This window comes from Poecile atricapillus, chromosome 1 (genome assembly GCF_030490865.1).
Source record: "Poecile atricapillus isolate bPoeAtr1 chromosome 1, bPoeAtr1.hap1, whole genome shotgun sequence".
NCBI lineage: Eukaryota > Metazoa > Chordata > Aves > Passeriformes > Paridae > Poecile > Poecile atricapillus.
In genome coordinates this window covers 179,601,929-179,612,951 of record NC_081249.1, presented here as the reverse complement: position 1 = coordinate 179,612,951, position 11,023 = coordinate 179,601,929, and the positions used below count along the sequence as shown (strand labels likewise).

Here is an 11,023-nt window from a genome sequence, read left to right as displayed (position 1 = left end):
GGGGTGAATTCTGAGGTGTCCGGGTGTCCCCAGGGTGAATTTCGGGCGGTTCAGCTGCCCCCAGGGTGAATTCTGAGGTGTTCAGGTGCCCCCAGGGTGAATTCTGAGGTGTTTGGGTGCCCCCAGGGTGAATTCTGAGGTGTTTGGGTGACCCCAGGGTGAATTCTGAGGTGTCCAGGTGCCCTCAGGGTGAATTCTGAGGTGTCCAGGTGCCCTCAGGGTGAATTCTGAGGTGTTTGGGTGCCCCCAAGGTGAATTCTGAAGTGTCCGGGTGTTCCCAGGGTGAATTCTGAGGTGTCCGGGTGTCCCCAGGGTGAATTTCGGACTGTTCAGCTGCCCTCAGGGTGAATTCTGAGGTGTCCAGGTGCCCCCAGGGTGAATTCTGAGGTGTCCGGGTGTCCCCAGGGTGAATTTCGGACTGTTCAGCTGCCCTCAGGGTGAATTCTGAGGTGTCCAGGTGCCCTCAGGGTGAATTCTGAGGTGTCCGGGTGTCCCCAGGGTGAATTTCGGGCGGTTCAGCTGCCCTCAGGGTGAATTCTGAGGTGTCCAGGTGCCCTCAGGGTGAATTCTGAGGTGTCCGGGTGTCCCCAGGGTGAATTTCGGGCGGTTCAGCTGCCCTCAGGGTGAATTCTGAGGTGTTCAGCTGCCCTCAGGGTGAATTCTGAGGCGTCCGGGTCCCCTCAGGGTGAGTCTCGCGCTCCCCGCGCCTGCGCTCTGCGGCCGGAAAGCGCCGCCCGCCCGGCGGATGTTGCGGCGCGGCCGCGGCTGAGGGAGGGACGGCGGAGCGGCAGCGCCGGGGCCGCGGTAGGAGCGGGACGGGCCCGGGGGCTCTGAGGGCTCTGAGGGACGCGGGGCGGGCTCGGGCCGGGCCGGTAACGGCGGCGGGCAGCGCTCGGGCGGGCGCGATGTCGCGACAGTTGAGCGTGTCGTGAGGAGCCCGCCCGGCCCGCCCTGCGCTCGGCCATGTCGCGACAGAAGAACGTGTCGTGAGGAGCCCCCGCTTGCTTGCCGCGGTGTGTGAGGGGGCTGGACAGAGCGCTCGGGGGCTGCGGGGAGCTGAGGGGGAAATGGCTGAATGGACACGGCCCAGCGTGTCTGATGGGTAAAATGAATAATAGAATATGATACATATATATTATATATAAATATTATATAAGTGTTATTTCTCCGAGGCGATGAAAACAACGCTAGCTCGAAGCAGGCAGGTTTCACTGAGCTGTGGGCAAGGCTTGCTAATCTAAATTAGAAATCGTAATTAAAGCTCACAGATAACCTTCCGAAGGTGGTGCAGCGTCTCCGTGGTGGGAGTGATTAAAATTAAACAGGAAAAATCCCTCAGGAGCGGTGTATGGGAATATCAGAGCCAGAATATCCAAGCCTGGATTGAAGGGTGTGATTGTCCCACTAAGGTCCTTTTCCCTGGCTTTGGGTGCACAAACTTGTTTGGCTTCCCTGAGTTTTGGATCTGTGTTTTCCCTGGACAGTCTGGGGTTCTGCATGGATTTGGAGCAGGGACAGTGGTTCTGTGGAATTTTGTGTAGGATAGGTGACATTGTCCTGAGCTGAAATGCTCTGGGAAGGTTTGTGTGGGGGACACCGAAAAGCTCCAGGATTTGCTGCTCTTGTTGGCAAAGCTGTCAAATTTATTCCCCTTTGGATTGTTTTGTTTTGGTTTTTTTTTGACGTCGTGGGTCGGAAGGGACCTTAATGCTTATCTTGTCCATGGGCAGGGACAACTTCCACTATCCCAGGTTGCTCCAAGCCCTGTCCAGCCTGGCCTTGGACACTTCCAGGGATCCAGGGGCAGCCACAGCTTCTCTGGGAAAATCAATCAAGGTATTTTTATATATAATTTTAAATTTTTTTAAAAACGGACACTTTGAGTTGAACTGGCAACTGAAACAATTAGAAACCGTGCACCACCGGGAAGTCCCCACATGGAACAGTGTGTAGTTTCTCCTGGTTTTTCCCTCTGTTTTTCTAAGCCCTGCACTGTGTCAGAGGAAGGTCAGGTTGGATTTCAGGGAATGGTTCTTCCCCCAGAGGGAATGGTGACATTCCCTTGGCTGCCGGAGCTCCGGGAGAGTTTGGGCAGCTCTGCCAGGGATGTGCAGGGTGGGATTGTTGTGGCCAGGAGCTGCAGTGGCTGATCCAGCTGAGGGAATTCCGTGTCCCTGTGCTACAGCACATCCCGAGATGGCCGACGAGAACGAGGAGCTGCCGGCGGACGAGGAGCTGCCGGCGCCGGCCGAGGAGGGCTTTGAGCAGCTGGAGAACGACAGCCCCGCCGAGCGGAGCGGGCACGTGGCCGTCACCGACGGGCGCTGCATGTACGTCTGGGGAGGATACAAGGTACAGCTCCTCTGCACCAGGCTGGGAATTTGTGTCCCATCCATCCGGGAGTGACGCTGGGAAATTATTCCTCCCCCGGAACACAGCAGCAGCTCCAGCGAGCAATTTGTAACACGGCCCTCGGGGTGTTTTGCGATGTTGAAATAAATCACGGGTGTTAAACCTTGGCAGATACACGGATTTTTGGGGTGTTGTTTGCCTTTGGCAGAGGGTGAAGGGAATATTTATTGATGGGAATTGTGGAGCCTGGGAGTGGTGGTTTTATTTGCACAACTGTATTTTGGGTGTTGAGGATCCCAGGTTTGTTGTTGTCACACTGCAGCACCACAAAATCATTTCAGTGACAAAAATCATTGTCAGCAAACTCAGTAAATAACTCTTGTCGTGGAGGGGGTGGGGGAATGAAAAAGGAGCTTTTGGCTCATTTCTGCTCCCTAGCTCAGGCTATAAACCAGAGGTTTAACTTCCATTTAGTCCCATCTGGCTCTGCTGGGAGCTGATTGTCCCCAGCAGGTGCTAAATTGGGCTGATTCCTGCTCTCGGTGCAGGTGGGAGGCACAGGAGTGTGGGAAGCACAGGCACTGCTCCTGCTGTGATTAGGTCCCAGAGGGGGTGTAAACATTCCCAGGAGTCTGTAATTCCATGTGTCAAACATCCTTCTAACACTGCTTTTCCTTCTCTCACCTGTCCTGCAGAACGCCCAGGTCCGGGGATTTTATGACTTCTACCTGCCTAGGGATGAAATATGGATCTACAACATGGAAACTGGAAGATGGTACAGTAAATCATTATTAATTCAGGGGAAAAAACTGATAAATCCTTAAATTGGTGTGGAAAGCATCTTGAGGGACTGAGCAGGGAGAGAATTCCCTGATCTCTTTGCTCCCACCTATCAAACCGTTGCAAAAATGTGTAAAATATTTCAGGTTTGGTGGGGTTTTTTTTCTGTGAAAGCATCCAATATGTTTTTCCAGGATGAAGTAGGAGAGGCAGCTGGAACAGGCAGCCTGGACAGGAGTGTGTGATCACCAGTGTGAGGTGTTTTGGGATTCCTGGGATAGGATAGAGCAGCTGGAAATTGTGTTTGTACCACTTTTGATGCCAGTGGTGGTCAGGGAGCCCCTGCTGAGTTTTTGGCCTTTTCAGGAGTTGTTTTTAAAGGTTGATGCAGACACAGAAGCTGCTCAGTGCTTTGCAGGAAGTAGGATTTCAGCCGTGCTCCCAGCCCTCCCTGGGGTCAGGGACAACCTTGGGCACGGGCTGGAGTCTCCTCTCTGTGGTTATGATGTTTACAAACAGGAAAAATCCGGGAGCAGGGTGGAAACCTGCAGTTCACACTGGTGAATCCTCTTTGCCTGAGGATTCTGAGCATTCCAAACTCCTGGGCTGGGCAGATGGGATTCCTAACCCCCAAAAAACCCATGTATTAACTAAACTGCCTTTTCCCCACCCCTCCATCATAACAGAGTAGTTTTGTGAATTGTTACATCTGAGAAGGTGGGAAGAACTGAGAACTGCTGTGATTCAAACCCTCCAGATGAACCCATCCTTGTTCACCGGGAGCAGGTGAAACATTCCACCCTGGTTTTGCAGGAAGAAGAGCAAGACAGAGGGAGATGTTCCCCCCTCCATGTCTGGCAGCTGTGCCGTGTGTGTGGACAGAGTGGTTTATCTCTTCGGGGGGCACCACGCCCGGGGCAACACCAACAAGGTCAGGAATTCCTTATCCCATCCTTTCCCATGGGGATTGTGTCCTGGAAATTCAGCAGCACTGCAGGAACACCCTGAGCTGGCAGCGCTTGTGTCCTTGTGCAATTCCCCTTAGCACTTGGATTGTGTCCCTGCCTCTGAGCTTGCTGGTTTTAAAAGATGGGAATTGCCAGAGTTGCCTGAATAATATCAGCAACTGATCTGGAACTGCTCTGGGGTGGCTTGGAGTGTTTCTCTTCCCTGGAGTCTGTGGTAATTCCAGAATCCCAAAATAATTTGGGTTGGAAAAGTCCTCCAAGATCACTGACCAATCACCACCCCTTTCAACTAGAGTTAATTAATGGGTATTTTCTGATAGTCTGGCAATGTGTTTTAAATTAAATTGGTTTGGTCTATATAAGTGTGTAGTTTATGTGTTTAAATATAGATAATATATAAATAAATATATAAATATAGATTTATGTGTTTAAATAAAATAATATATTTCATATGTAAATATAAACCAGGAGTTCAAAGGAATTTTTGCAGAGGGTTTGAAACAAGCCTCATTTGTGTGATTGCTTCCCCTCCTGCTGTGGCATTCTTACATTTCAGATCTTGTAAGTGTGGCTCTTCCTGTACAATTATATAAATTATAATTTATACAAAATGCAATTATATAAATGCAGAGAAGGGGTAATACAGTAAAAAATGTCACTTTGTGAACTTTTTAACCATTTTTTATTTGTAAGAATTGTGCTCTGTAGACACCTTCATTGTATCCCACAACAGCTTCTGGATGCTGAAATTCAGTGTCCATAACCCTGTCAGGGGTGTAAAAGGTGTTTGAGTCTGAAAAAAGATCAGGATTTGTCAATCCATATTTTGCTGCAAATATTTTCAGTGCTCTACTTTTCAGCTAGGAAAATAACTTTTCATTTATTACATTTTTGTACCAACACATGTTAATTGAAAATTGCTGTTTTAACAACAGACTTAAGCTTTAAGCTGACTGCGTGAGTTAAAAAAATCTCTTTATTTTCCCAGTTCTACATGTTAAATGCCAGATCCACAGACAAAGTGCTGCAGTGGGTGAGAGTGGAGTGCCAGGGGGTGCCCCCCTCGTCCAAGGACAAGCTGGGGGTGTGGGTGCACAAGAACAGGTGAGGGCCCAGCGAGAGCCCAGCTCTTTCTTGGCTTCTCCCTCCTCCTCCTCCTCCTCTTCCCTGCAGTCACCGTGGGGATGGCTGGGAATGTTCCCCTGGAGAGGAGAAGGCTCCAGGGAGAGCTCAGAGCCCCTTGCAGGGCCTGAAGGGGCTCCAGGAGAGCTGGAGAGGGACTGGGGACAAGGGATGGAGGGACAGGACACAGGGAATGGCTCCCAGTGCCAGAGGGCAGGGATGGATGGGAGATTGGGAATTGGGAATTGCTGGCTGGGCTGGAATTGCCAGATTTGCTGTGGCTGCCCCTGGATCCCTGGCAGTGCCCAAGGCCAGGCTGGACATTGGGATTGGAGCAGCCTGGGACAGTGGGAGCTGTCCCTGCCATGGAATGGGTGGGATGGGTGGGATTTAAGATGCCTTCGCCCTCAAACCAATCTGGTGATTTTGGAGTTTAACTCTTGAGCTGCTTTAGCCACTCCATGGAGGGAGCTCCCAGTCAGGATATTTGCTGTGGGATTTGCTGCAGAGACTCAGGAGAAGTGGGAAAACGCTTGTGTGTCCCTTCCAGGTGGGGATACTCCACCTGGAATTGCCCACAGTGCTGCTTTCTCAGGTCCTTGATGTGGGGAGTGAGCTCCTCATTACCACAGCTGATAGGATCAGTTTAGATGTGAATCTGAGCAGTTGTGGGTGGTTAATTAGGTGCTGCAGATTATTTTCTGGCACTCCATAATCCTGTAGGAATTTCTGGCAGAGCCATGCCAGTTCCTACCACAGGCTAAAGCCCAAAGACAAAACTTGGAGATAATTCCCACGTAAACTCCAGCAGAAGAGCATGGCACAGGCCAAAGTGCAGTGACCAGGCTGCACACCCTGACAGCCTCAGAGATTTGGAGGTGGAGCAGAGCTTGGGAGCCTGAGGCTGGAAACAGCTCCAGAGGGATTTAGTGTGGGTGGGAGGGTCACAGAGCCCCACACCTGGAAAACCAAAGGAGCTTCCCTGGTTTTCTGAGCCCAGCATTTCCATTTCCCTTTATAACAACAGATGTGACAATTTCTCACTGCTCTTGATCCATGTTTTCCTCCAGGCTGATATTTTTTGGAGGCTATGGCTATTTTCCTGAAGGGAAACAACGTGGAACATTTGAATTCGATGAAACCTCTTTTTGGGTAAGTAACCCTGGAAGACATTTCTGTATCAACTTTTAATATTTAATCAGTGCTTGTTAAAACTTGTTGCTTCTTTATGTTTTTTGGTTTTTTAAGAATTCAGGTCTTCCTAGAGGGTGGAATGACCACGTGCACATTCTGGACCTTGAAACTTTCACTTGGAGCCAGCCTATAACTACGGTAATTAATGGTTTGCTGTCAGTTAATTAAGTCACAGCTCAGTAATGTTATTTAGCAGTGTTCTTGGAGCCATTTCCACTGAATTTAAACCATTAATTTAGACAGATCCACTTTGCAAAAAGAGGAAATTTGCCTTTTATTTTGATCTGGCTTCATCCATGTTTTTCCTGTGTGTTGCTTTGGTTGATGCTCCAGCTGTGTTGCGCTCAGGACAGGGGAATGTGTGGTTTGCTGTCACCCTCGCTGCCAGGGGACACTTGGTACCTGTCCCTGGGGTGCTGAATTGTGGTCAGGAGACAATTAAACACTGCTAATTGCAAATACACACATCTTGGAGTATTCAGGAACAGGGAAATGGGCTGGTGTTGCCACAGGGTTGGAGGAAATGAAATATGAGAAATTGCTCAAGAATTTCTCTGATTACTTCATGCAGGTCTCAAGTAGGTCAGAAACTCAAGAAAAATGGGGTTTAATGGAATCCCAGAATGGTTTGGGTGGGGAGGGACCTTAAAACTCATCCAGTTCCACTCCTGCCGTGGGCAGGGACACCTCCCTCTCTCCCAGGTTGTCCAACCTGGCCTTGGACACTTGATGGTTTATGAATATAAGGATTTATTATGGCACTGTCTCATTTACAGTCTGTCCTGTGTGGCTGAACCCTGTGCTGAGAGCAAAATTTATACACTTCAGGAGGGGAAAAAACCAAACCCCATTTTTAATGAGTTCTCTGATCTTCCATCCATCAAAAAAAACCAAGCCTGCACACGGGATGATTTACTGGCTGTGTTTTTTCACTCTGTTCCTTGCTGGAACAATCTGAGTTGAGCTGAGCCTCTCCTGTGCCCTGGTGACTGATTTGTGCTGTCCCTGTCCCCTCCCAGGGCAAGACCCCGTCCCCTCGAGCCGCCCACGCCTGTGCCACAGTCGGGAACAGGGGTTACGTGTTCGGAGGCAGATACAGGGTAAGCCCAGCCCCCTTTAACCTGTGCTACCCAAACCCCACCAGGAGAGCTGAACCACGCTCTGCTCTGTTGTAGGAGTCCAGAATGAACGACTTTTACTACCTGAACCTGGACACCTGGGAGTGGAACGAAATGTGGGTGCTCCAGCTCGATCCGCGTAAAATTCTTTGTGTCTAAAGAAAGTAAAGTTGTCCTTGGCTCGCTGCAGTATCCTGCAGATATCTGAAAAATCATCAGAGCAGGAAAGAGCAGCAGGATTTTGCTGTCCCTGATGGTGATTTGGGGTGTTTTTATTGCAATCCAGACTCACCCAAGGCATCTGCCCCGTCGGCCGATCGTGGCATTCCTTAACACCGATTTCCTCGGATCACCTCTTCCTCTTTGGAGGGTTCACCACAGACAAGCAGCCTCTGAGTAAGTCATTCCAAAGGGATTTGGTGGTGGCTTTGTGCTCTGGACCAGCTGTGCACAGGAGCTTGAAGGATTGCCTTGAATTCCTTCTAAATTCCTCCTGTGTGCTCCAACTCCTCATTGCACAGAGCAGGAGTTGCTGAGGGTGTGGAGACACCAGAACTTCCAGCAATTCATCTGCTCTAAAAATGTATCTAAAAGTGCAAATTGCAATTAGTGACAGCTTTACAGTTCTCCACCTTCACCCCCATAAATCTGTTACATTCAATACCTGTTGTCAATCAGGAGCCAATGTTTCATTTTAAGGTTTTTCCTAAAATATTTGATTTATCTAAGAACAGAAATGGGATTTGTATTATTTGTATATTGCAACAACTTACAGAACGGAGAGAATCCAGGTTTTATCTGGGATTTTGCTTGTTTTCAGGTGATGCCTGGATTTATTGTATCAGCAAGAATGAGTGGGTTCAGTTTGAGCATAACTACTCTGAAAAACCAAGGTATGGCAGACAATTCCCTGGAAAATTGATACAAAAGGGGTGTGGAAGCACCTGGTGGTGGCTGTCAGAGAGAGGACGCTGGTTCCTCCTCACAGCTCTCCTTTTCCACGTGTTCCAGAGGTGCAGGTTGTTGTGTGCTCCCAGAATTCAGGGGAGGGCCACACAGGGCTGCCTGTGACACAGCAGGGAACACAGAATTTAGGGTTTGATCTCAGGATTTAGGCTCTGATCCTGGGATTGGGGTTTGATCTGGCTGCAGAGGACTCCGAGCTGCGAGTGCCAGCACTGGAGCTAACTGGAACCAGTGTCCTCGCTGTGCCACCAGCCAGGCACGGGCTGGTGTCACCAAGGTCCTGCCAGAGGCTCATCCTGTGCACACCCAGGGCTGTTCTTGGCTTCCTGCTGAGCACATAGGAGTTGGTGACCTGCAGTTTAAAGGCCCAAAACCTCTGTGATGCATGAGTGGGACATGGAAAACAGGAATTTTCCTCCCTCTGGCCTGGCTGGGATGAGGAGGGATCTTCCCAGAGCTGGGATCTGGGGTTAATGCAGTGCTGCTTTCTGTTCCCAGGCTGTGGCACACGGCCTGTGCCAGCGAGGAGGGCGAGGTGATCATCTTTGGGGGCTGTGCCAACAACCTTCTGGCCCATTCCAAAGCTGTGAGTTGGTTTTGAGCTTCCCATTCCCATGGGATCTGCAGTGCTGGATCACTCCAGCATCCTGATCTGGTGGGGATCACAGACAAAGCCTGAGGGGGGAAATGCTTTGCCCCTGTCCAAAGTCCCTCAGTGGAGATGCCTCAAGGCTTGGAAACCTAAAGGCTTCCTCCAGCATCCCTGCCCAGGGCAGGTTGGAGTGGGATGAGCTTTAAGCTCCTTCCAGCCCAGCCCAGGCCACTCTGGGATTCCCTGATTCCTGGGCTGCTTTGGCTCCTGGTGAGAGCCCACAGAACCAATTCTCTCTGTCTCTGTCCCACCCTCCAGGCTCACAGTAACGAAATCCTCGTGTTCTCCCTACAACCAAGATCTCTTGTAAGGTAAGAGAGCAAAACTTGAGCATGGAATTGGTGTGTCCCAGCTTAGGTGGCAGGAGGAAATTCCTGGGAGGGTGGGGAGGCCCTGGCATGGCTGTGGCTGCCCCTGGATCCCTGGAAGTGTCCAAGACCAGGTTGGAGAGGGCTTGGAGCACTCTGGGATGGTGAAAAGTGTCCCTGCCTGTGGAAAAAGGATGGAATGGGATGGGATTTAATAAGGTCCTTCCAACCCAAACCATTCTGGGATTCTAAGTGGGGCAGGGTTACCATTAGACCTGTTCACGTTCCTACAATACTGGACAATATTTCTGCCTCTACCAAACGCTGCCAGAGCAGCAGGCAGGGCTGAGGGTGGAGGATTCCCCTCAGCACACCCCAGGTGCAGCCTGTTCCCTGCTGACATCAGCCCTGTGTCCCCAGGCTGTGCCTCGAGGCCGTGATTTGCTTCAAGGAGATGTTGGCCAGCTCGTGGCACTGCCTGCCCAAGCACCTGCTGCACAGCGTCAACCAGCGCTTCGGCAGCAACAACACCTCGGGCTCCTGAGCCCGCCCGGCCCCAGTAAAGGTGTGTGCTCAACCCTCTGTGTGTAGGTAGTTGCTTCTCGCCCTCCCGTGCATGTGAATGGCCTAGAGAGAACCTCTTGTCGTGTGAGATGTTCCAATAAATGTATTTAATGCCAGAGGAGACGAGCCTGAGCTTAAGCTGTGAGCAGCTCTGGGGTTGTGCACCCCGAGGGGGTGAGGCTGACCCCGAGAGCGGGGGATGTCCGTGGGGACAGGAGCTGGGAACGCTGAGCACACCACGGCTCTGGAGTGTTGCTTTAGTGGAGGCTGCAGGTCGTGTTTAGTCCACAGCTTCACGTTTTGCTGCAGATGTTTAAGGTCAGAGAAGCAGAATCTGGAAGTTAGAAGCAGGATCTGGAAGTTGTCCCGTTGTCGGTCGATAAACTGTCGTAAACCTTGAGATGTTAAAGCACCACTACTCTCTGCTTGGCTGTAGTTTGGGGGTTTTTTTGGGAATTTTTATGTTGTGGAATTTCAATTGTGAACCTTAGGTAGCAGATATTCTGCCCTGCGAGTGTAACTGAGAGTGCTTGTGCCTGTTCCCGTGGAGCTCCCCTGCAGCTGGAGCAGCCCCAGGGCTGTCCCCTGGCCCCAGGGACATGGAGAGCCCTGTCCTGGCTGACCCAGCTCTGTGGGGACACGGGGGACAGGGCCAGGCTGTGCTGCTGTGGGGAAGGGGGGGGATCATGTTTTAAGCTGTCTTCAAAAAACAATTAAAAACGTTGACTTCTAGAACAATTCCTGTGCTGTAATTCCTGACAGGTCCTGGAGGTTTATCCTGACTCCCAGCCCTGCTCTTCCTCCCCCTCCACAGCTGGGCTGGGGGATTCTGGGCCTGCACCTTCCCTCTCTCCACAGCCAGGGAATGTTTAGGAGGAAAAACAATTCCACCTTCCCAAAGGAAGAATTCTCCACTGGAACTGCCCTCCTGGAGGCTCTGGAACTGAACTGCCCCGGAGTTTTCCTGCCCCAAATTCCAGAGCCTTTGCCCAGTGGTGA

General features: G+C 50.9%; 1 protein-coding gene across 4 annotated transcripts; it reads left to right on the top strand.

Moving 5' to 3' along the window:
- The first annotated feature begins 727 nt into the window (after positions 1–727).
- Positions 728–10,436, top strand: KLHDC2 (kelch domain containing 2). 4 transcript variants are annotated; one of them, XM_058833483.1, is made up of 15 exons: positions 734–804; positions 1,731–1,836; positions 2,186–2,352; positions 3,048–3,127; positions 3,946–4,063; positions 5,089–5,204; positions 6,293–6,374; positions 6,471–6,554; positions 7,436–7,516; positions 7,592–7,650; positions 7,821–7,930; positions 8,355–8,427; positions 8,999–9,086; positions 9,411–9,463; positions 9,881–10,436. In XM_058833483.1, the coding sequence occupies exons 3-15, from the start codon at positions 2,197–2,199 to the stop codon at positions 10,002–10,004; spliced, it is 1,224 nt and encodes a 407-aa protein (XP_058689466.1). In that variant the 5' UTR covers positions 734–804; positions 1,731–1,836; positions 2,186–2,196; the 3' UTR covers positions 10,005–10,436. The 4 variants fall into 4 exon arrangements, with proteins under 4 accessions (XP_058689482.1, XP_058689466.1, XP_058689472.1 ...); XM_058833489.1 differs by lacking the exon at positions 734–804 and adding an exon at positions 823–1,013; XM_058833499.1 differs by lacking the exon at positions 1,731–1,836 and having other exon boundaries at positions 728–804.
- The last annotated feature ends 587 nt before the right edge of the window (positions 10,437–11,023 follow it).

What these genes read in the sequence shown, in the direction of transcription:
- KLHDC2 (XM_058833499.1), top strand. Translation starts at nt 2,197, where the DNA reads ATGGCCGACGAGAACGAGGAGCTGCCGGCGGACGAGGAGCTGCCGGCG. An exon ending in CACAGACAAGCAGCCTCTGA is followed by an intron (nt 7,931 to 8,354) that starts GTAAGTCATTCC and finishes GCTTGTTTTCAG; the next exon opens with GTGATGCCTGGATTTATTGT. An exon ending in AACTACTCTGAAAAACCAAG is followed by an intron (nt 8,428 to 8,998) that starts GTATGGCAGACA and finishes TTCTGTTCCCAG; the next exon opens with GCTGTGGCACACGGCCTGTG.